The 27,520-nt window shown below is 28.4% G+C and overlaps 1 protein-coding gene across 2 annotated transcripts in view; it reads right to left on the bottom strand.

Annotated features, from left to right (window-relative positions):
• Window positions 1–27,520, bottom strand: part of Mob2 (MOB kinase activator 2) — a 202,811-nt gene that overhangs the window by 36,109 nt on the left and 139,182 nt on the right. Inside the window, exons 4-5 of one of the 2 annotated variants that reach the window (XM_075357210.1) lie at window positions 19,202–19,326; window positions 13,258–14,094 (exon numbers count right to left, since the gene is read on the bottom strand). In XM_075357210.1, the coding sequence (XP_075213325.1) occupies window positions 13,706–14,094; window positions 19,202–19,326 (514 nt within the window). In that variant the 3' untranslated portion in view covers window positions 13,258–13,705. Of the gene's footprint in view, window positions 1–13,257; window positions 14,095–19,201; window positions 19,327–27,520 lie in introns of those variants that run through there. The other variant, XM_075357211.1, reaches the window with a different exon arrangement.

The following is a 27,520-nucleotide window of genomic DNA, read 5'->3' as shown; positions in this document are numbered from 1 at the left end:
GTAGATATCTATCACAAAATTTCAGGAAGAGAAAAAACTATACATAACTTATATGTATATTCATGAGTCAAAAGAATCATAGAACAAAAGAAAAATTTATCAAAAATGTTACCACTTCAAAACAAAATGCAGTAGGGAAAATAGTTTAATAAAGTATCTAAGTGTTTTATAAAACTATATTTCTCAAATTCAAATACGCTCAACTGGGCATTTTGACTTAAATAATACAACAGAAGGAAAATTTTTGTCCATTTTAGTAAAAAAAAAATGAAGAAAAAAATTATTATAAAATTACAATTGCTTCGTACACAACTTAATGGTTCTACAACACCTGATGCAAAATTCTTGGAAACAGTGTGAAGTAATTAACAGTTGAGGCTGTGTTCAATGAACCAGTTTTAGCAAAGTTAAGAACATTGGGTGCGGCTGCACACTGTTGGCATTTTTGTGTGATTATTAACCATAGCAATCAATTTTTTAAAAAATAAGTAAATAAATTGCTTTAGGAATACCACATCAAAAATTTTAAATTATCTTTAAAACACATAATTTTTTGACAAGTGAATGCTCAAAATATCTCTTTTTTTGAGATTTACTTTTGTCTTACCCTGCAAATAAGACATGGTGACCAAGTGGGAGTTTAAGTGATTTAGATTGTATTTAATATGATAAAAATTGGCCTTACCTTTGGAAATACTAAAGACAAACCTAAATGCCTGCAGAAAGAGCAGGTATCATTTATTAATTGATTTGTTATGTTAACAAATGCTATTTAGGATAAATAGCACTCACAAAAGGAAATATAGAAACGACTAAGTAGCAACTGGCTTGTCCCACATAAGATGACAGTAATAACTGTGCCCCACTATCATTTGTAAACTTATCGTAAAATAAGTTGTTTAGAACCTGAAATTTTAAAAATATACAATTCAGAAATTATGTATTTGCAAAATCTACATAACCTAAATACAGAAAATCCATTGCTGAATAACAATAAGGGATTAATAACCCTTTAATCCCCTTGCTCAATGTAAGAGGTGTGATTATCAGTTTCAGTTGAAATATTTAATTGGTTTAAAGGTATTAACACATTAACTGCATATGTGCCGCCGGTGTCACATGACAGACCTTGGGAGGATGCTCAAGTGATGCTAGCGGCTCATCCCACCTTTCATTTGTGTACGTCTCAGTCTTCAGTTGGTTGTTGTGGTGTGTGTTTCATACATTGTGAGGTAGTTACATATAGATCTACTGTTGTGTATAAGCCTGTCGTTCCTGGATCACAGCGCTTGTGCTCATGTGACACCAGCGTCCCAGACATTGTTGTGAGAGTTACGTATTATTATTTCTTTGAAAATTTTAGTTCTTTATTAGTTTACTTACTGTAATTTTATTATTAGTTTATTGTTATTATCTGCCATTATTTTAATGGAGGCTAATGAGCCAGAAACTTCAAGAGCAGGCCGGATGACTTATTGTGTGAAAGTGAGGACGAGTTGGACCGTCCAGAAAGCAGTTCCGAGTCTGAGTTTGATGATAATATTGTTTGTAATCCAACATGGTCCACCAAAACTTCTGGCTTGAAACATATTGCATTAACCATTAACAGTGGATTGAATGTGCCAGTACTCTGTAATCGCCCTATTGATTTTTATAATTTACGAATCGGAATGCAAAATATATTTTTACAGGACAATACATGAGAAAATTCTCACATTAGTCAGTGGAAACCACTAACAGTTGACGAACTAAAACCTTCTTAGCTTTTGTGTTGCGTACGGGAACAATCAATCTACCCCATTTACATGATTATTGGAAGACACATTGGCCATTTGGTTTATCTGGTTTCAAAGCCTATATGAGTTGTGACCGTTTTTTATTAATTCTTAGGTGTTTGTATTTTCTTCTGAGTTAAAAACTGATACTGAAAAAAAAAGAGCCGCACCCACAAAAAACCAAGCTGTAGAAGAAAATTTTAATTCAAAAATTATTTTTTCATATCAGCCTGCTAAACAACTTTCTTTAGGTGAAAAGATGGTGCTTTGGGATGGGCAGTGTTGGTTATAGGCAATACATTAAAGGAAAGAGACAAATATGGTTTTAAAATATATAACTTGAGTGAGCCAGACGAAATGATTTTATGTTTTCATTGTTATGAAGTCAAAACTGACATAAATGTCTACGTATGACTTCAGGCTGGCTATACTTGAGCATTTCCTGCCTTGTCCACCTGAAAAAATGTTTACTTCTCCAAAGCTTGCCCAAAAACATACAATAAGTATCACCGATGAACAAGATGACCATAGCAGATTGAAGCGGAAAAGATGTAGAGTCTGCCACTCAAATAACAAAGAAAGAAAAACAACGTATTACTGTGAAGCATGCCCAGATCAACCTGGTCTTTGCTCAGGTTGTTTTGACAAATATCATCAGAAACTGTAAAATTATACAAAACTGGGTGTCGGGAGGGGTTGTAAATAGGGAGTTATTTAGTTTTTATTTAATTTTACCTAAGTTTTATTAGTTATAAGAAAATTATTCCGTATGTAGTAACATCAGAGAATACAAATGAAAACGCGAATGTAAATAAAATACTCCTAATTTTGTAAGAGAAATAATTTTAAATTATACTTCATTATCATATACTAAATAAGTATCAATAAAAGAACAAAACTGGTGGGAAAAAAAAAATTTTATTACATCCGACCAAGCGCTCAGTGCACATGGGATGCTTGTGGCACATGGAAAATGTTGATCCCGACATAAGAAAAACTACAAGAAGCAAAACTGAACATCATATACAGGTTGTAAACACCAAAAGGTACAGAAATTTATAATAAAAAAATGTAGGTTTTAGGGTAGGTATATGGTTAGTAGATAATCAGTGAAGGTATTAAACTAACTTCTTACTTTCAACATGAACTATCAAAAATCAATATTATATTGTTTTGAGGTTGCTGGTTTTTTTTTGCATGTCACAATGAAATATTCTTTCTATACTGTTCCATCAATATATTTAAAATTATTGCTTATTTTCTTTTATATTTACTTATTTTTTGTTTGGCTAGGTATTTATTTTCATTTTTCCTGATTACCCTGTTAGCTAATAGATACTATTAGTCTGACAATCAAAACAAACAAATCACTTTAGAATATGATCTACATAAATTATTTTAAACATTTTCTTTTCTCAATTTTATTTCAATTACCATTCTGTATAGTTCATTGTTTACAACTACATGGTACTTTAATTATATTTTTTATCATTTTTGTTACTAATTTATTTATTTTTTTTTACATAAAAATGTATTATTATTTAGTGTTAATTACCTATATAATTTTTTTTAAACAACTATAATCTAGATGTAATTAAAATTTTATATAAGTAAACATGATAATTCTGACAAATTTATTTTTTTAAATAAACAATAAGATTTTATTTAAAAGAAAGAACCATTTCCTTAGAAAGACAATGCTTGAATTCATATGAAGTTAACTTAAATCCATAAAATTTTAATACTCGCATAATTAAAAGCTGTTAAACAAACAAACAATAAGACAAAATGTTTTAAAATCTAAATATGAGGAGATAATATCAAAACTATTAAAAAACATATCTGTTAAGCTGGTTTTAAGAAGGTATTGGCATAAATCTAAGCTAATTAATGGGAGAAATGCATGTTACTCAGAATACAAATAAATTTCGCTAATTTTTTTATCATAATCTACATGATGGTAGAATATAACATTTTTCAATTTATAATTTAATTATCTCAATTTAAAAAGGAAAACACATTTTAATAGTTATTAGATATCCCACGCATAACACAAGGTACTAGTATAAAAAAACCTTGTCCAAAATGTGATAGGAACTATTTTAAGTTATAAAACAAACTTATTCTTTATAAAAAAACAGTTGACAAAAAGTTTTAGGTTAAAATTGTGCACTTAAGTTAATTCAAACATAAACTCTATACATATATATATATATATATATATATATTTAACAACACAAAAAGATAATATTAATTGAGATTTTTATTTATATTCATGTAAAAAAAAAAAAAAAAAAAAAAAAAAATTAGTAAAGAGGCAAATAATCAAAACATCTGAATAATGTATGAAAAATCAAATTTCAACAAAATTAAAAGTTTTTTTGTAACACATCTAATATATTGCATTACAATAAAAATTATCAAATTAATTTTAAAAGAAAATATGAAATCTTTGTACATATCACATAATAAATTAACATGCTTGGAATACTTGAATCTTAATTTCTTCTAAAATCTACTGAAAAAAGAATTAAAGCTACAATTTATAATAGAAAACATCATAATTTTAATACCAAATCGTTCAAGGTATAACTTGCAGAAGACATCTTGTGAATAATTCTAATATATGTTGGTTGCTCAAAAAACTGATGTATAAATAATTAAAATAACTACTATAATAAAAACAAATAAATATACCTAAGCATGTTTAGTAAGAAGTCATCAAATCACATTTCAGTAGAAAATTTAACAGACCATGAAATATGTAATATACAAACTCATGTGTATATGAGTCAGTCGATATATAAATGTATATATCTGCCAAAATGTTGTTTTGAATCTAATCACTAATAGCAAAATTAAATTTTATTATGCTAGGAATAAAGAAGTTGATATAATATGGTATCCTATAAAGTCGAGCAAACCGATGAAGGTCAGACACCCAACCTTAATGGGAAGTCGTCATATATGTGTCAAGGATTGGGGGATTTCATTGAAATTCTGTCATTGCAGCTTGACCGGAGACCAGTTCTCATCTCAGAAAGTACAAAGAACAAATTTAAAGTATAAAACAACATTATTTGTAAGTAGAAATACCAGAATTAGGTATTCCTTTGCTGTAAGGTGATCTGATGTAACCCTTAAATTCTTTCATTAAAAAAAAGCAAAGAACAAACTGAAGAGAACTTAGGGTTAAATAACAGACATGCAATTTTTTTTCAGGGGGACATAGAATACAACATGAAATTTACATGATAAACAAAAAAACCAGAGATAGATGGAGGAATAATATTTAAAGTATAATGGAGTCAGGAAATGTTGAATCGAGAAACTGGCAAGAAAAGGTTTTTTATATCTAGACACCGATCAGGTAAATGATCAGATTTAGACTAAGAAAAGAAGTAGATAAACAATACCTTTCCCGATTCAAATGTATATATTGTATGTCACTGTGGCGCTGAGGTGATATTTGCTCAAATACATTATCATATGTATAGTGTAGTAAAGCAGCTTCTGGTACTCCCCACTACTAAAATCTACGCATACAAATGCCAAAGTACTAGTACTGATCTTAAACTTAAGCAGGATAATCAAAACATTTTTTGAGGTACTGTATGTAGGATTGGCATGTGGTTAAGCATTGACACAAAAATTTGGATCAAATTGTATCAAATATAATTTATGTATGGGCTGAACATAAGTTATATGGCTTTCTATCATGTAACAACAATAATGCAGAGAGCAAAGAGACAAAGTCACTGATATAACACAAACTAATAAAATAATAGATAAAATCAATATTTTCTCATAGAATCACAATATTTTTTTTAAACATGATCAATAGTTTTCCTTTGTTAATATACATACTAAAACATTTTACTATTAAAATGTTCACTTGAACCAACTGTTTTTATTAACTATAAAATATTTTAGTAATATAATTACTAAATATTATGATCATTTAAAATATAAAAAAACGTCAATTACTTAACGTACTTTTAGAATTACATTTTGGTAATATCTAAATAACATAACAAAATATTATTACACAATAATATTCAAAAATATTTCTGAAATAACTAAATATAGTAGGTGCCTCTGAGGTCTGCTTTAAGGAAATTTACTCACCTGAACACACAATTAGGTTTTTTTAATATGTTCATAAACTAAAATTATATTATACTGCTGGAAAAATAATTGTTAATATATTCTAAAACACAAATATACTTACATACAACTGAAAATAACAAATTAATCAAGATTAAATAATTTTAGATAGTCACAGACAGGTATAAAGATAAAATGTATATAAGATAAGATTTCACATGTTACAAATTTATAATTTTATGAAAACTCAGTTACCTTGTTAAAAAGGTTTTAATTTAGTTCAATACACATAAAATTAAATAATAATTATATTAACATAATTTGTTCATAACAACAAAGTGGAACTTAGAAATAATGAACGAGATCAATTTAAAATACTGAATAAAAAAGAAGAAAGAAAACATTTTACTTCATAAATTAATGTGATAATTATTATAATAAAATTACCTAATATAATACCATAGATTAGTGATATCTAATAAAGGATAAAATAAATTACATAACAATAAAGTTAAAAAAAAATACAAATAATTTATGATTCAATTATTCCACGATGTCATAACATAATTTAATTCACAGCAATGGAATGTACAGATAAATACACAAAGGACAACCAAAATTGATCACTCCACACCACAACAACCATAATATCACAACTCCTATCAAAAATCTTACATTACATTAGGTTAGCTTATTAACTTACTTAGAAATTTTATATAATAATAATAATAATAATTTATAAATACAAGGATATATTATAATATTTATAATATCTACAAGATTCTGAATTAAGTTTCTAGAGAAATAATTTGACTATCAATCAGAAACAATATACATCATATTCATTTTTCTGATCACACCGTATAAAAGTAGCATACAAATCAATAAAGATATTTTTTTTTTTTGTTCATAACATCTATTAATTTTGAATGCATTTCAGAAAATGATCTTCAGGATTTTACATCTTTTAAGATGATCTTTTGCAGTTATATACCTTTAAATTGTAAATCGGTAACAAGGCATGAATTTCAGAGACCAAGCGGTAATTAATATTGACACCAATGCTCCCAACCACCGCAAGAAGTTGACTTAAAAATACTTTTTTTTTTACTTTCAATCAACCACCACTCTCTTCACTAAATAAATATATATTAAATATCCCTATACAGCATATCTCGCAATGAAAAAATTCTGCATCTAAAGAAAATAAATGTTGCACTTATTGCTTTTTATTATTGTAATGTTATATATAACGTTATTAAATGTTATAAGGAGTAAAGAGATAAAAAAACTTCTGAGAAACTTTAACTACATTGTAACAGAGAATACATACATTTTATCTCAAATAGTTGGCAGGCAGTTTGATAAATATTGACAGGCAAAATACAATATGACATATTGCTAATTCTTGCAAATCAAGAGTTACCACCTGGAATTTATTTTTGGGACATATTATCATGAAGTTAAGAAAGATTATAAGACACAAAAAATTGTATCGGAAGAATCATCAGAATGTAGTGAAAATATCTCTTTGGCAACCATCAGTTTTAATGATGCCCACTGTCCTTGGAAATAGTGCTTAAAATATTGTTAATACAATAAGATCATTTTTTGGCACTGGCCATTCCTTCCATAATTAATTACAATTGAACAATTTTTTTCTTTTTACTTTAATTTTCACTCTATTTCAATTTCATTGAAAATTAGAGAGGTCTACTATTTATAGCACTAAACTAGTTATAAAAAAGTTATCACAAAGATTTTTTTTTTATTATTACAAAAATAAAAATGTTTCACTGTTTCAGGGATACCCAAGTTACAGTTACATAACTTGTAAAAATTTAATGCAGGATTTTGAACATTTTTTCAAAATTTTAAACTTTTATAGCTCATTGTTACTTAACAACAATTTTCTGTTTTAATATAATTTAATCTCAAATTTTCATGTTGCAATAAAAAAAAAATAAAAGATAGTATTATTTTCTATAGAGTGTATTCAGATTTTACATTTAAAATCTGAAAGATGAAATATAAATAAATGCATTTAGTGATAAAACTTTGGTATGCTTGCCTATACTAGATAGATGCCTACACTCCAAAAACATAGATACACCTTTGTTTTACTTTACTAGATACATCACCATTATTCAATTTTTTTATATACTTTGCAGGTACCTTTGCAAGTACGAGTACCACCACCACCGCAGGTCAGAAGAAACCATTAAAGAAATAAATCAAAATTAAATTTCTATTGGTGGATCACAACCCATCAGGTAATTTTGTTGTGTGGATCTGTCATGAAAATTTAGAGCAAAAATCAAAATTGGATACACCTATATGTGTAGGTATTTATTGTATTGAAAAAATAAACTGTTGTATTTTTAACATTTAAGTCGTTAAATTATATGTTGAAAAATTAAATGTGCCATCTTTTCTAATATTTTCCCCCTCTTTTAACATTGATTCCAACTGCATAAATGTTTTATTCTCTTTCCACTGCTATTTCAATAGCAAGAATCACAATGATTTATACAACAGTGATCGACATCAAGTTTCTTTGTTAATAGTAAAACTGATCAGGTGGAAACTAAATAAAGCTTAATAGATTAAATAAGTTTTTAAAATGTTATTTTGCTTTTGGAAACAGATTAACAAACTAGTTTATTTGCATGTTTGACACAGAAGATAAAAAAACTTCTTCAAAATTTAAAAATATTTTTAATAGAGTAATCAAACAATAATCCAGATCTATTCAATAAATATATATTTAAATGTGTAAGAAGTTTACTAGTGAAAGTTATTAACTAATAAAAAATTAAATATTTTAAAGGACAAGTTATTTATGAAAACACTAAAAAACCACCATTCTCTAGAAAACTTCATGAGCTAATAGGTTATTATTCTCTGTTTCAATTTGTATTATAAATTTAAACTAAAATAATTCAACATTAATATGCTTGTTCATAAGTTATTTTTTAAGTCCACTTATTTGGAAATAAACATGATTTTTAATGAAATATATGGATTCATTATGCAAATTTTAAGTATAACATACATAATAATGGAAAAAAAAACAAAATATCTAATGAATTTGAATGCCACTTTCTAACAAGGCTATAATAATATAAACCATCTTTCATAAATTTTTATCAGCTCCTTTACAAAAACTGTTCTTTACACATTTACAAATTACAATTAATATACAATAATTTAATTATTTCTCTCTCTCTCTCTCTCTCTCTCTATATATATATATATGTACTTTTTTATTTTGTAGTTAACAGATATATTTTATAATTATTCTCTGCCAAAATTACTTCAGGCACTCCTATTTCAATAAATCACTGTAAGTACAAGTTGAATAAGTACTCAAGTACATGATTCTACCTTTTACATAAAGCGTTTTTCTAGATATATGCAAAAGCTTCCAAAAAAATCTGAAGTTAATAAATTAATTTAAAAAAAAATCTACTTATTGAATATATATATATTTTTTTTGAGTTAAATTCATACATTAAACACGGCAAGTACAGGGAGAATAACTCTGTAATATTAGTCTATATTCAATAACTGCAAAATAGTTAGTTTTTTTTAATCAAAACAAAAATGAAAAGATTTAAAACATACATACTAATTTTTTAATTAATTAGATAAAATTTATTAAAATCAATTTCATAAACAATTTTTTTTAAAGAAAATGTAATACTTTTATCTCCAGTGTTAGTTATTTCTTTTTATTTACGCCGTCACTGCAGTAGTCCACATATGTATAAATCGAGATTGAAAATTTTTGCCATGACATAAGGTCTTTTTGCTTTAATTAACAGACCTCGTTTATAGTACAGATTTTCAAACACACATCCTAAATAATATTTATGTTTTGTATATATTCCTTGATATTTTATTTTACAAACTAAATTTATGTAAACATCTTCATTAATGCTTTTAATTTTATTTCTCAAATTGAAGTCATTGGAATAAAATTTATTGTATTATTAAGAATAAATTACAGCAAAAATCATACTAATAAATTTTTTAAAAACTATTTTTCATGAGAATGTGAGGTTAGACTACCGCATAAAAAAGTAAATATGGATTAAAAAAGTAATTGAGCACAGGTACTCTAAAAATGTGATTAACAGGAAAAAAATTTACACAAGAGTCAAAAATCTGTCTGTGTTGTCACACGTTGAAGGGTCGAAGAACTCCACCAGTTACTAAAAAAAATATAAAAAACAAATCTAAACTTGTCACTGAAAGTAATATGTACATTACTAGCAATTAATCTTTCCAAGTTTAACCCAGCTTATCTGCCATGAAGAGATGATAATTATAGAATACTGTATAGAATTTACAAAACCTAAAATAAATGTTTTTCTTGAATGTTAACAGTGTTGCCTCTAAGAAAAATTAATGTATTCATAAAATTAGAATCAATAAATTAAAAGAAACCACTTCATTGCTAATAGTTTTTTAAAAAATTAAAAACCTACAAAAATTATTTTCATATCTAAAGATAATAAAACAAAATGTTTTAATTGTTTCAAAAAATCCAAAATAAAATTATATTGTAATTTATACAACATTTAATACATAAATGCTTTGCATTTCCTCAGCTGCTTCTAAACAAGAATAAGTCTTTATTTTATGCATCAAGCAGCTAATTATCTATTTTCCCTCATATAAGTAAATGTTCCTTACGTTGAATTACTAAAATATTTAATATATTGTTTAAAGTATTTTATATTTTGTTAAAAGTGCTTTTCATAAGTGAATCCTACTACAAAATATAATTTAAAAAAAAGAAAAACTGTACGTATTAAAATTTTAAGAATCTTTTAAATCTCATTCTATGTAGTCTGTATTCAGTAAAAAGCAAACCTTATTAAAGATAAAAACAGAAGTCTTTATTAGCATATCATCTTTATATTTGATCTGTTCTTTTATGATAATTCTAATTTTACACAAATTTCAACATAAATATTTCTAATTTTTCTTAACTTAATTCTATACTATCTGAAAATCAACTAATATTTTTCTGGTTACTTTAATAGTGTTATTTATTATTGTGTGTATTGTAATTAGTTGCACTATCGATATTATTTTTATTGCTAACATGACAAGGTTGGATAAATATTACATTTTTATTATATAACATCAACTTAAAAAAAATATAACCAATTCTGATTTGAAATGCAATATTTATTTCAGAGACAGTTTTGATATAGATTGATACACAGTTGTTCCAAGTAGGAATATGATAATACCACAGCTAAATAATCTTAGAAATTTACTGTTTAAAAAAAAACCTGCTGGAGGATTTTATGTATATGAGTAGGACTAAAACACTGAAGCCATAAAGTTAACTGTAATATGTTTTTCAAATCATAGAGGATGTAATGCATCTTTTACTCTCACAAAGGAAATTTCATATCAAATAGTGAGATTTTATATGAAGATCATAAATTTCACACTTACAAAATTATGGCTGTACAGGAGTTACAAATTACTGGAGTGATTTGGGTAAACAATAAATTCAACATTTGGGTAAACCAAATGTTGAAGATAAAGCCACAAATTGTTAGCTCATTTTCATAACTCAGAATTGTAAATAAGAAAAGATTTATTACCAAGCTAAAAATAATCTACAGGGATTTCACCGATCATAATTTTACAGACAACATACGCCTGTGTAAACTTTAGAACCATTCGCTTGCACTTATTTTGAGGCAGATAATCTTACAGCAACTTTAATTGTATTAAGTAACATGCATGATTTTTTATACAACTAAGGATCAAAAAACTTAAAAGGTCAACTAATGTGAATCGAACAAGAAGCCATATTACTATAAGAGAGCATCTTTTCTCATATAATTCTGGAAATCTCATTTCACATTATAATAATGTTCTATAGCACAGCACTATCTTACCTTATGACATTATGAAACATATAGTCTTTAAAACTTTGGTAAATTTAATTGAATAACTCGACCAATACAATAAAAGAACTGAATCGGAAGGAAACTGAGGTAAATGAGTACTTTAGAAAAGAGGGTAAGTAGTATATGTGTAGATGTACTTTTTAAGATGGTGCAAATAATTATAAATAAAATTATATTAAATAATCAGTAAAATAAAAAGGCTGATTATGATTACTGCATTCTTTTTGGCAGTATCTAATAATATTTGATGGTTCTTCATGTTCTTTACACAATGGAGATACATTACTTTTGAATAAAGCAAAATACATAAATGAAGAAAATTGTGAATTTTGGAAAATAAAATCTTTTAATAATAATAAAATTATAAATGAATAAGTTAAATTTAAATAATCGAAACTGAAACTGATGCCATTTATTTTAATTAATATTAATAACTTAGCACAGGCTGTTAGATCTATCATCGTTTATTAGTTTGTTTTGTCTCGATAGTACAAACAGCACTGTAGAATTGTTTTTACTAATATTTTACAGGAAATAGATTGGCTATTTTGGCATATAAACCAGACATATTTAAAAAAAAAATGATTCTGGTAAAACTGTTTATACCCTTAATACATAATAATAAATTCTGCTACTTTTTTTTTTTTATTACAAAGAATTAAATTTTAACAATTAATTAAGAAAACTTAAATTACAGTAAGTTCTTTTCATACCATTACTTTAAAATAATGTGAAAACTATTTAGAAAAATACATTTATTAAATTAAAAACAATCATTTTTTAGAAATCCTGGAAACTTTTTGCATTTTTTGAAAAAAAAAATCATAAAAAATTTAATTATTAAAATAACATTTAGATACTTTTTAAGCTTGTCTACACTGGAAGTACCTCTCCTTCAAACTAACATAAGACCATTAATAATATTATCTACAGTATTAACTCCAATACCAAACAATTAAAAATAAAGTCTACTTATAAAAATAAATAACCTAACAATAAGTTACAGTACACTACTTAAAGTAAATACAAAATGTACAAATAAAATATTAAATACAAATATATTTGAAATTTAAAAGAAGACTGCATTAAAATCTTAGTGATAAATAATAAAACTGATTAATTAGACAATTCAGGAACATAAAGCCAAAAAAAAAAAAAAAAAACATAATAAGTTTTAATTTTAAGGTTAATATTTTTATAAGTAACACTGTGTGAAAATATTATAGCATCTAATTATACACTAGCATTAGCATTAATTTTAAAAGTAAAAGCATGCCTAACAGTATAAATATATTAATATATGAAATATACCATTAAGAAAACGTAAGATCCTTATAACTCTACCAAATTTTGTTTAACAAGAAGTATTAGATGAATTTGAATAATTGTAATAATTTATTTAACTATTAAAACTCTGCAAGTAGTTATTAAAATGTAAAATAATTTAGCGGATGACAAATAAGAAGTATAAACTCAATCGATTTACGAAAACTCAAACTTACATTTATTATACATGAAAAGTGATATTCATAATAAACTTTAACATCTGTATACAATTTTAAATAACAACAGAAAGATTATCAGTAAAATTACATATTTGAAAAACATTACATAAATGGTAACAGTTTAGCATATTGTCAGTTAACAATGCCGTTTTAATATCAAAATCTGCTCTAAAATAAATTATAGTATTCACCAGTTAAGATCGATAACGATAAAAATATATAATTTCTATAAATATATACTACAATATATTACACGTAACATACAGATGACTATTTTAATAAAAGGAAAAATAAATAAATAAATAATCAACAATATTTATAGACAAGAAGTGAGTACTTCCAGTGTACCTAATACGATGATCATAATTGGCTAAAGCTAATGACCTATCTGTGCAATAACTTCCTGACTATTCGGTGTCGGTGATGATAACAACAGGGAGGTCTGTTCGGGGATAAGTGACGTAGAATTGATCGTAGCGACCACTTCATTTGCGACCGTTTGCGATTGTGATTGCAATTGTGGATCGGGTTCCAATATTTTTAGAGCGACGACTAAATCACTCAATATTTCTGTCTCCCTACTTTCAATAAGGTCAAACCTATCGTTGAAGAGCGTTAGATGTGCAAAAACACAATTCAGATGTTGATGTAGATTTAATAAGACCACTTCACGGAAGTGGCAATGGTACATATGTGCTAGCACATGAAACAAAAGCCTCAGAATCTTTCGAACAATCGATTCAAATGAACTTGGAAATTCATTTGCTGAAAAACAAAACAAAAACAATTAAATCCAATAAACAAAACATAAATGATCTCACACATACACACAACTGTAAGCACCTGAACTACAAAAATCGCATCGACAAGCTATTGAATCCTCAAATACCACTTTACAAATTTCTTGATACTATTCACACAAAATAAATTTTCCCACAATAGAAAAAAAAGCAGTTTGCAATGTATTTTTCGCAAAATACTGAGTAAGAAGTAATAGAACCATAGCTTTTTAGCATCACAAAAAGAAAATAGTTGTATTATATGTGTAAGTTACGATCCTGGAAGAAAATGTGAATCTTTCCATTGTAAAACACTAACAAGGGCAGATGGTCAGCTTACACTGAAGCTTACAGATTCCCTGGAACATCTGCCACTGCTGTAACTATAAATATAACTGTAACTGTAACTATAAGCTATTTGAACAATTCACAAATCTTTAAATGGAGTTTACTCCAAAATGGAACCAAGTTGGAAGCTGCCATTTCAGATTTAAAGTAGGGACCTGTCCATCCTATCACCCTGCAAAAGGGCATCAATAAACTGCACTGTAAACCAAATGCTTGTCCTTGTTAGTTATAAAAGCTTTAATAGTATTGGTGAGAAGTTTTAAAAAAAGTTACCTCATGAAAATTCTTTGTCTGGGAAAAGCATAATCTGAGGATATATTTTCATATTAACAGATTTATTTAAATAGTAACACATAAACAATTATAATATAAATATATCAATAAGTATAATTACACCACATTAGAGTACATATAATAAAAGGTAAAGTCTAACTAAAATCATCTATTTTATCAGTTAGAAGTCAAGTAAATTGGATTCCTGGCATAATTTTTAAGCTGACTTTTTTTCATTATTAGAAGCACCTTACATTAATAATGTCTTCTACATCTGATTTGCAAGAAATAATAATTATACATACTATCATGTAAAAAAAAGAAAATGATAATACAACAAATCTGAAAGAATAATTCAATTTTTTAATATTCTTTTCATGCTTTAAAATCATGTCCCTAATAAATACAAATTATAATGTGTTAATGTATGAATCATCCTGCAAGCATTGCTAGTTTAGAAAATGCAATTTTAATTCTATTTAACTTGTATTAAAATAGATATAAATGTAAAATTAGCTATGTTTAGTTTCTAAACATTGACGATACAGAAGATTAATTATAAATTATCCTAAGGGAATATTGATTATTAGCAGATTTAATAAATTACAATGTTTGTATTATAAAAACATTTCAACCAGTAAATTTTGAAATACAAAGTTAAATTTATCTCTTATTTGATGGGAAAATGATGGTTAATAAATAAATTTCTGAATTAAAGGAAATATTAGGTGTTTCAAATTACTCATATTTCACTGTTTATAAAATATGCACTTAGTAAGAGCGATATCTAATGAAAAATTAAACTGTGTAAAGCTTTCAAAGATTTCATTTGAGTGTTATTTTCTGCCCTTCCTAGTACTGTCACTCTAACATTTGTAGTTGATGTGTTTCAGAGTACCTACATTCTCAAAACTACTTTTAGCAACAAGTCTTCCTTAGTTAGCATCATCGAATAAATAACGATGTTAAGCCCTCCCACTACCCATTAGTACTGTCATGGCTTCTATTTTGTCCCTTCCATTCTAATAGTTACACAATTTTCAATATCAAATGTGTTGCATAATTTGAATTATTTGATAGAAAAAGGACATATTCCCAATGAACTGATAAAATAAGTTCATGAAAATATTACATTATACAGAAAAAGAAAAAGGTTTAAATATTCTACAAAATATGGAAATATTCAAGTTAAAATTAAAAGGACAAGACGTAATTAATGAACAAATGAACACTCAATCCTACATAATGTTTAAAAATCTAAAATTGTTAAAATAAAGAATCAGAACGATTAGTTGCAAGAAATTGTATATCCATTAGAGCAAGAGGAACAAAGTAGAAGAGGTCGTGACAGTAAGGATGGGGAGTGGGAGGAGCTTTGATCCTAATGCAGGACATTTAAGTGTTAAATATAGTTTTGACAATGGAGGTACTCCGAAACATGTCAATTGTGAATGTTACAGTGACAATATTAGGAAGGGCAGAATCATAATAACATTCAAATCAATTATGATAATTTTAGCGGAAATAGAAAATATTGTGAAAAAAATCTTCAAAAAATTTCTGAAGATGTAACAAACACAATTTACTCTAACATACATATTGAAACATGAGGCTGCTTAGTGAAAGATTTAAACCTAACATCATTACACAATGATAAAACATCCGGCCAAAACGATATGAACACAACACGATTTTACTGAAAAATACCGCAAAAAGAATACCAGAGAAGCTAGTAAAACCTAGTAATGGAGGCTTCTAAAATTTCTACATTAATAATATTTTCTAAGAGGTACACAACTTTATAATGATCGTAAGCCTGTAAATGCTTACAGGTTTCAGTCACCCATCAAAGAAAAGATGAGATGGTTTAATTTTGCTTTTCTATGGAAATCAATTTATTATATATGGTCACATATATATTAATATTTAATCCTTAATTCATATATATTTATTTTATAATATGCTGTTCTCTGAAATTTTCCAAACACATTCTGGCGGAATAATCAGATTCTATAGTGCAGAAGTTTGCTGAATTACCTGTTTGTTACCTTCTTATTACAAGGGCTGGAGTTAGAAAAATTTTTTCTGGTTATATATTTTTCGTCTCTATTAATATTTACTATAACACTTCAACAAGAAGCAATAATAACTAAACAGAAAATATATAACGTAAAACATGAAAAATATGAAGTAAAACATATCAGCTATTGTTTTTACTGATTTATAAAACAACAATTTATTTATAAATGTATTGTAACAAATTATTTTTAAAATTTTCAAGTTCAATTTTTAATTTTTTGCAACTTTATTTCCTATACAAAGCCGATTCTGATAAAATATTATCAAACAAGGATGTCCTGTATGTTTGGTTAAATTTTTTCTCTATATATTATCTTATAAATGTAAATTTACACAATTTTTTTTTAATGTTAATTATCACATGCACGTGCATGCATGAAAAACGAACTCAGAGATAGAGGTGTTATCACTCTACCACACAGATCAGCATTATATGTATACATGCAGTGGTTGGTACTTACCTCGTTAGTTACATTAGAGAGAGCTAAGGGAGAGTGGGTCAAACATTGCCGTTCCAATAACATCGAATGACTAATACGCTTAATAGATAAACAAGCTCAGGCATAGTTTACAAATAAGAGAGTCATTTATATATACAGAATAATTAAAAAAATAAATAAATAAATACTTTACTATAAAATACATTTAGATGAAGACTAAATGTAATTGCCAAATAACAAAGCCCTTCAAAGACTCCTTTCAAAGAAAGTCCTTTGTTATTTGGTAAGTTTAGCCTTTATCTAAAGTTTTTTTTTTACTTATAAAATATCTGTGTTATATAATACACTGATAACATAAACAAACATGATATTGATATAACATGCTTGAAAAAATATAAATATGCACGTATAATTGGCCGGCTGCTACGGTTGCACTTGCTCACCTGATACTACAGTACTGTTCATGTCTTAAAAAAATTCCCTTCTGTCTGAGGTGCATTATTTCAAATTAATTTACTGGTAATTTCTGATTTTAATTTAAATTATGAATAAATTTTATTTAATCTATTTCAGTTGTACGTTATTTTAATTATACAATAAATTTATGTTGATTATTGCTTTGTTAATAATAGTTAAATAATCTTTTTAAAATTCCCAATCATCAATGTTTTCTATAAATGCGAAATTGATTCTGCATATATTACAGTAGTAACTGGAATCTCATAATCTTGATAATTTTCATGATGTTACTGGTATATAAGTAATCACACATTAAAGAAAAACACCAATGGTAGACTGAATCACTAAAAGTACTCCACCATTCTCATTAAGCATTCTTGTGTTTTTAAATGCATTTGTTAATAAAACACTTTTTTTACTTATTTTACTCAAAAAAAAAAAATAGACATTACTTACTTTACATATTTAAAAATATACAATTGCACATATAAATGGAAATATGAAAATCAGAATATGAACAGATAAGGAAAAATTACTGAGCATCTGCTATGACAACTGATCCAATCAGGGCTGATCAGAACTACTGGTAATATGTTATTCAGCATACTTCCTGCTTCTTCCACTCAGCAATTTAGCCAATGTGATCTCTCAGACAGAACACCAAAATCATTGTCAACTGACCTCAAAATGGTTTCTGTTTCTGTTCACTATAAAAGGATTCTTATTGCAGCCGCAGACTGAACATTTCAGTAAAATATGCTTGGCATTAAATAAAAAAATATTAATAATTATTTAAGAATGATACCAGGAAGTACCCTGAGACTTAATATTGATGGGCTTCCAGCTTCCAGTACGATGCCAAATATTTATCAATAGTCATGAAACATTTTAAAATTTTAAATAAAATGTTTTAGTTAAGATTCTGTACAGAGGAATATACTTCCCAACAAACAACAGTATAATTTTTTAATGGATTGATGACAAAATGTATTAAAAATTCTAACATACATTTTTATTCATGCTTATAATAATATGTCACCTTTAATCCATGCTTATTCTTAAAGGAACCAACAATGTTCAGTGTCTTTCGTGTAAAAAAAAAAAAAATATAGTACTGTTACAAAAATTTGCACCTTTTTTAACTGTAGCTTTTCTTTTCTACCCTTGTTTGTCAAGAAGCATTTCATTTTAATGTATCATGCCATATAGATTAGGAACAAACACAAGGCGATTAAAGAAATTTGGATGTATATGTGGTACACCTACATTACATCTAAAAATTTTAAAAAATTGAAATTGAACCCGATTTTCTGTTACAGAAATCTTAAAATCAAGGTAACCGACACAAATATTTAAAATATTTATTTTACATCGATTAATGACATACAAGCAACAGATCCATAATTAATTGAAAAATTTTGACCTAAAATTGTTAATAAAAAAAGCTATTTACATAGGAAGAGCTGATGAAATATAAAAAAAATTAACACATACCATATTTGGTTGGGAACACAGATTCATCGCTTATAGTTTTCTGTGTGAAGGTCATAACATAATCAATGTACTGAGGTGCAGCTACTTTTGTCTTCTTACCCTTTTCATCAAACCAAAGATATGTCCTGCAATCAGTAAGTAAATGAGTAATAAATAAATCATTATTCTAAAACATTATACAGATCACATCAATTTAAGGTAAATTATAAATATAAAAACTAACTATGAAATAAAAAATGTGTTTATAAATTTCATATTACTTATTGAAATACAAACAAAATGAAATAATTTAAGGTAAATAAATTAAATATAAGAAAGTTCCAGCAAAATAATTCACAATTCATTTGCCGCCACTGCAAAATACTTTGAGCACATATTTCAACATCATATTTATGTTGAAATTCAGAAATTTCAGTTTTAAACACTTTTTTTTAATTAGAATATTTAAAATTTTATTCATCATAAGAATAATGTTTCTGTAAAGGAAAATCTTTTAATTGTATTTTAAATAAATTGGTGCTAAGACTTTTCAAATGGTTCGGCAATGTATTAAAAATGTTAACAGAATCATAATAAGGTCCTTTCTCATAGGCCAAAGAATTGTGTTGAGCTATACGATAACATTCTGCTGCACAGTTTGGTAGTGGAATATATTGTTTTTGAAGAATAAGTGACGATTATTTTTAGCAAACATTGCATTCAAATAAATAAAAACAAAGGACAAGTTAAAATTTTTAATCTTCTAAATATAGATCTGCACAATTCATTCTTATAGGCATCACATAATGGATCTGATAGTGAATTTTTGTATCTCAAAAATTCATTCTGATTTTTTAAAGTCCCAAGAGATGTCACATTTTACTTTTATATTATGTAGAAATAATAAATATTTATTAATGATGACCCTCCTCTATGAATCATGAGACCTTGCCATTGGTGAGGGGGCTTGAGTGCTCAGGGATACAGAGTAGCTGGACCGAAGGTGCAACAATATCGGAGAGGTATCTATTGAGAGCCAGACTAAGGAATGATTCCTGAAAGAGGGCAGCAGCTCTTTCAGTAGTTGTTAGGGGCGTGAGTTGTGACTCACTCCCCTAACGGCTTACCAACTCACGACTTAAACGGCCATATCAACATCACTCAGTCCTCTGAGTACTGCGCAGCTGAAAGCAATGGAAAACTACAGCTGTTTTTTTTCCCAGGAAAATGTGGCCCTCTGCATTTTCACATAACAATAATGGAGGCACCTTCCTTGGTAAAATATTCCGGAGGTAAAAAAGTCCCCCGTTCGGATCTCCGGGTGGGGACTACTAAGGAAGGGGTCACCAGAAAACTGAAAAATAACATTCTACGAGTCGGAGCGTGGAATGTTAGAAGCTTAAAAAAGGTTGGTAGGGTAGAAAATTTAAAAAGGGAAATGGATAGGGTAAATATGGATATAGTAGGAATTAGTGAGGTTCAGTGGGAAGAGGAAGGCGACTTTTGGTCAGGTGATTTTAGAGTAATTAACTCAGCGTCAAATAATGGGCAGGCAGGAGTAGGTTTCGTGATGAACAAGAAGATAGGGAGGAGAGAGGAGTATTTCAAGATGCATAGCGATAGAATCATTGTAATAAGGATAAAATCAAAACCTAAACCGACAACGATTGTTAACGTCTATATGCCTACAAGCGCCCATGATGATGATGATGAGGTAGAGTGTGTATACGAAGAGATTGATGAAGCAATTAAACACGTAAAAGGAGATGAAAACTTAATAATAGTTGGAGATTGTAATGCAAGCATTGGAAAAGGCAAGGAAGGAAATATAGTGGGTGAATACGGGCTGGGCAAAAGGAATGAAAGAGGGGACCGACTTATAGAGTTTTGCACGAAGTATAATTTAGTAATTGCCAACACCCAATTTAAAAATCATAATAGAAGAATATACACTTGGAAAAAGCCAGGCGATACTGCAAGGTATCAGATAGATTATATCATGGTTAAGCAAAGATTTAGAAATCAACTCGTTGACTGCAAAACTTACCCTGAAACAGACATTAGTAGCGACCATAATTTGGTGATAATGAAAGGTAGATTGGGGTTTAAAAACCTGAAGAAAAGTTGTCAGATGAATCGGTGGAATTTAGAGAAGCTTGAGGAAGAGGAGGTAAAGAAAATTTTTGAGGAGGACATCGCAAGAGGTCTGAGTAAAAAAGATAAGGTAGAAAATGTAGAAGAAGAATGGGAGAATGTTAAAAAGGAAATTCTTAAATCAGCAGAGACAAACTTAGGCAGAATAAAGAGAACTGGTAGAAAACCTTGGGTTTCAGACGATATATTGCAGCTGATGGATAAACGTAGAAAATATAAGAATGCTAGTGATGAAGAAAGTAAAAGGAACTATCGGCAATTAAGAAATGTTATAAACAGGAAGTACAAACTGGCGAAAGAAGAGTGGATTAAAGAAAAGTGTTCAGAAGTGGAAAGAGAAATGAACATTGGTAAAATAGACGGAGCATACAGGAAAGTTAAGGAAAATTTTGGGGTACATAAATTAAAATCTAATAATGTGTTAAACAAAGATGGTACACCAATATATAATACGAAAGGTAAAGTCGATAGATGGGTGGAATATATTGAAGAGTTGTACGGAGGAAATGAATTAGAAAATGGTGTTATAGAGGAAGAAGAGGAAGTTGAGGAGGATGAAATGGGAGAAACAATACTGAGATCTGAATTTAAGAGAGCATTAAAAGATTTAAATAGCAGAAAGGCTCCTGGAATAGACAGAATACCTGTAGAATTACTGCGCAGTGCAGGTGAGGAAGCGATTGATAGATTATACAAACTGGTGTGTAATATTTATGAAAAAGGGGAATTTCCGTCAGACTTCAAAAAAAGTGTTATAGTAATGATACCAAAGAAAGCAGGGGCAGATAAATGTGAAGAATACAGAACAATTAGTTTAACTAGTCACGCATCAAAAATCTTAACTAGAATTCTATACAGAAGAACTGAGAGGAGAGTGGAGGAAGTGTTAGGAGAATACCAATTTGGTTTCAGGAAAAGAATAGGGACAAGGGAAGCAATTTTAGGCCTCAGATTAATAGTAGAAGGAAGATTAAAGAAAAACAAACCAACATACTTGGCGTTTATAGACCTAGAAAAGGCATTCGATAACGTGGACTGGAATAAAATGTTAAGCATTTTAAAAAAATTGGCGTTCAAATACACAGATAGAAGAACAATTGCTAACATGTACAGTAACCAAACTGCAACAGTAACAATCGAAGAACATAAGAAAGAAGCCGTAATAAGAAAGGGAGTCCGACAAGGATGTTCCCTATCTCCGTTACTTTTAAATCTTTACATGGAACTAGCAGTTAATGATGTTAAAGAACAATTTAGATTCAGAGTAACACAGTACAAGGTGAAAAGATAAAGATGCTACGATTTGCTGATGATATAGTAATTCTAGCCGAAGTAAAAAGGATTTAGAAGAAACAATGAATGGCATAGATGAAGTCCTACCCAAGAACTATCGCATGAAAATAAACAAGAACAAAACAAAAGTAATGAAATGTAGTAGAAATAACAAAGATGGACCACTGAATGTGAAAATAGGAGGAGAAAAGAGTATGGAGGTAGAAGAATTTTGTTATTTGGGAAGTAGAATTACTAAAGATGGACGAAGCAGGAGCGATATAAAATGCCGAATAGCACAAGCTAAACGAGCCTTCAGTAAGAAATATAATTTGTTTACATCAAAAATTAATTTAAATGTCAGGAAAAGATTTTTGAAAGTGTATGTTTGGAGTGTCGCTTTATATGGAAGTGAAACTTGGACGATCGGAGTATCTGAGAAGAAAATATTAGAAGCTTTTGAAATGCGGTGCTATAGGAGAATGTTAAAAATCAGATGGGTGGATAAAGTGACAAATGAAGAGGTATTGCGACAAATAGATGAAGAAAGAAGCATTTGGAAAAATATAGTTAAAAGAAGACAGACTTATAGGCCACATACTAAGGCATCCTGGAATAGTCGCTTTAATATTGGAAGGACAGGTAGAAGGAAAAAATTGTGTAGGCAGGTCACGTTTGGAATATGTAAAACAAATTGTTAGGGGATGTAGGATGTAGAGGCTATACTGAAATGAAACGACTAGCACTAGATAGGGAATCTTGGAGAGCTGCATCAAACCAGTCAAATGACTGAAGACAAAAAAAAAAAAAATTAATGATGACAAGTTTAGCACTTTATTAAAATGATATTGTTTCAGAGGACAACAATACGGCTTAATTTTGCTACAAACAAATTTGATCATCCCTCTAGAACTCGACTCCTAATAAAATACCTAGAAATTTCACTTGGTGGCATAATAAATACTATTATTATCATTAAAGGGATTTCTATCTTTGTGATCAGCACTGTTATTATGTCATCTTGAGAAGCAAATGCAATGATTTATCCATATATAAAGTAAGATGGCTTTAATCTATCCAGTGCATAATTTTTTGAGCTATCGAACAATTTCCAATTCCTTTTAAATAATTATCTTCAGATATAAATACAGGTGGTTTCTGCAAAAAGGATTAAAATGAATGGCTCAAGAATTTGAAGTAGGCCATTAATAAACAATAAAAAAAGATTTTTTTTTACGTCATTCTACCTAGAAAAAAATGACAATCGTACAAAAAAAAGTTTTAATGTAACAAATATGGAATTTAATACAAACTGAAGATGCAGTATACCACAAAAACCAGCTACTGTAAATTAATATGGTAAGTTTAACTTATCTAATTATTACTATGTGTTGGTTGTTTATTATATATATATTTTACGAATACTTTCATGGACTCCCATATCATCAGTTGTGAATAATATTTATAAAACTACATATTAAACATAAAATTAGAGAATTAATAGATTAAAATTGTGATTACATATACAAGAGTATATGAAGTCATTAAATAAAATAAAATAAAAACTAACGTTTAATAACATGTATATGGCTAGCCAAATACTACAGTACTCTACTATTTAAATAAATATTTTATGCTAATATCTATGAAGGTGCTGCTATCTATTGCAGCTTTTATGAGTGTGTTTCCTTCAAAATCTGTCTGTAAGTTGATCAAGTTGAATCTTTATTATCTAAAATATTAAGATTTTTATTTATGTTTGCTTTTTAAATTTCTAAATTAGTATTAACATCAGAAATGTAATGTTTATTGTTTATAAGGTGATCTGCAACATTAGAGAAGCCCAATTTTTTATTTTTATAATGCCTAAAATGTTCATAAAATTTGGGTTAAAACAATCTATTGGTTTTACCTATATAAATATCCTCACAATCATTACATTTTATCATATAAACCCTGCATAAATTGTATAAATCAGTATTTTTATTGTTTTTTAATTATATTATGTGGTTGTTAGTTTTATATGCAGGTTTAAATTTATCATTGAATTAAGTTTATTTAAAATTATGAGGTGTTAATTATTTACAAATGGATCATAAACAACAAAAATAAAATCAACATTAAGTCCATAACAAAACCTTATGTATGTGAATAATGCCATAAACTATTTTATTCTCAAAATCTTGTAAGTATATCTCTGACAAATAAATAATGAACACTTCATAATTTTAAATAAAGTTAATTCATATTATAACAATTTAAAGTTTACTTTTGAAGTAGATATCAACAGAATAATAAATTTTCAACTAGTTAGAATTGAAATTAACAAAAATAATCAAATTGTAACTTTGGTATACAGGAAACCTACAGCCAATAAAATAACAATTCACAGACAATCAAATCATCCCTGGTCTCAGAAAATTAACATATATTCAAATATGGTTAACAGAACTATCCATTATACACACAATAATAAAGAAAAATTAAACACAGAAATAAATATAAAACAAATTACAATTCAAAATGGATATAGTGCCTTGTTAATTGACAATATATATAAAAAACAAACATCAAAACTTAATAGTATAATAACTTTAAAACCATTACATAACGCACAGAAGATTGATAATGTTTACTGAAAAAAATATTCATACGCTAACAGTATTGTAGAAAATATAACCGAAGATTATGACAAGGATAAATTTAAACCTGCATATAAAACTAACAACCACATAATAAAACGATAAAAATACTTTGAGTAATGATTGCGAGGATATTTATATAGGTAAAATCAATCGATTATTTAAACCCAAATTTTATGATCATTTTAGGCATTATAAAAATAAAAAATTGGGCTTCTCTAATGTTGCAGATCACCTTATAAACAATAAACATTATATTTCTGATGTTAATACTAATTTAGAAATATTAGAAATTTAAAAAGCAAACATAAATAAAAATCTTAATATTTTAGAAAAAATATTACTTATATAAATATAAAGGTTCAACTTGATCAACTTATAGACAGATTTTGAAGGAAACTCACTCATAAAAGCTGCAATACATAGCAGCAATAGATATTAATTTAAATACTATAGTACTGTAGTATTTGGCTAGCCATATACATGTTATTAAATGTTAGTTTTTATTTTATTTTATTTAATGATTTCATTATACTCTTGTATATGTAATCTCAATTTTAATCTATTAATTCTCTATTTTTATGTTGTGTATAATATTTTATGAATATTATACACAACTGATGAAGCATTTTATATATATATAAAATTTTATTAGTGGTCAATATTTTACTAAATTATTTGAATTTAAAAAAAAAGGTTTTATATACGAGGGTTATTTTTTTTTCAAGGTCTGATTCGTCGCGAAATAAAAACCCACGCAAGAATCGTATGAACCTTGCGCATATGTGTTGCGCAGCGTCTCTAGTATGGCCTTCAATCACGCCGCGTCACTTCATTTGATTCTGAACACACAGCTAGCATGTAAACATGTTTACAACAATAACATCTCCCACCAAGTGTGAAGTGCGTCCGTTAATTCATTTTCTTCAGGCTGAGGGGTGTAATGCAGCTGAAATTCATAGATGAATAAGTAATGTGTCTAGTGAAACTTCAATGAGTGACAGCAAAGTGCGACAATAGTGCAGGAACTTTAAAGCAGCACGTACAGATGTTCGTGATGCAGGCGGTCAGGGAAGGAAGCGAGTGTCAACCGATGATCTCATTGAGCGAGTGGATGAGGCAATTCGAGAAAATCGTCGGTTCACAATTTCTGTATCGAGTGATTCGTTTCCTGAAATTTCAAGGACACCATTGTGAGTGAGAGACTTCAGTACCGCAAACTGTGTGCGTGATGGGTTCCCAAGATGCTGTTCGACCATCACAAAACAATGAGAATGGACGACTCCCTAACGTTTCTCCAGCGCTACCACAACGAAGGAGAAGATTGTTTGAACAAAATTGTCACAGAGGATGAGACATGGGTCCATTTTGAAATTGACGAAACAAAAGAACAATCCAAACAGTGAATGCATTTTCATTCTCCCAGTAAACCAAAGAAGTTCAAGCGAACCTTCTCCAACAGAAAGTGTATGGCTACTGTGTTCTGGGACCGGAATAAAGTTCTCTTGGTGGAAATCATGGAACGTGGCACGACCATCACTGCAGCCTCATACTGCGTGACTCTTCAACGTCTACTTCAACGTCAAGGGCAATTCACAATAAGCAGAGAGGATTGTTGTCATCAGGCATTGTCTTTCTCCATGACAATGCTTGGCCGCACACTGCAGCTGTAACAAAGAAGCTCCTGCAGCGTTTTCGTCGGGAAGTGTTTGATCACCCACCACACAGCCCGGGCTTGGCTCCATCCAATTTTCACCTCTTTGCTCACATGAAACGCTGGCTAGGAGGACAATATTTTGGCACAGACATCGAGCTGCAGACCAGCGTAGAAACATGGCTGAAAACACAGGCAGCTCCATTCTATGATGAGGATATTGGAAAGTTGATACCACGCTACGACAATGTCTAAATCAGAGTGGCGACTATGTAGAGAAATAGCGTAACTATGCAATTACTTGTTACAAATAAAAAATTTTTTATTTTCATTTTGGTTTTAATTTCGTGACCTATCATACCTTGAACGAAAAATTACCCTCATATATACACATGAGGTCTGTAAATAAAGTAATGAGATTAGTTTTTTTTGGAAACCAAAGTGGCAACACTGTAAAATTACTAGTAAACATATAGTTATATGAACAGCTGATTTATATTAGGTATTAATATTTTTAGTGTATTGTTGCCATGTGAGATGTAAACAAACTTTTAGTTTTTGCTCTGCATTACAAAAGTGAGGTGCATCATGACAATGCACCTTGTCACACTGCACTCT

The sequence above is a fragment of the Lycorma delicatula genome, chromosome 2 (genome assembly GCF_047948215.1).
Source record: "Lycorma delicatula isolate Av1 chromosome 2, ASM4794821v1, whole genome shotgun sequence".
NCBI classification, from domain to species: domain Eukaryota; kingdom Metazoa; phylum Arthropoda; class Insecta; order Hemiptera; family Fulgoridae; genus Lycorma; species Lycorma delicatula.
The sequence above is the reverse complement of the archived record's forward strand: the minus strand, read 5'-3'. Positions and strand labels throughout refer to the sequence as shown.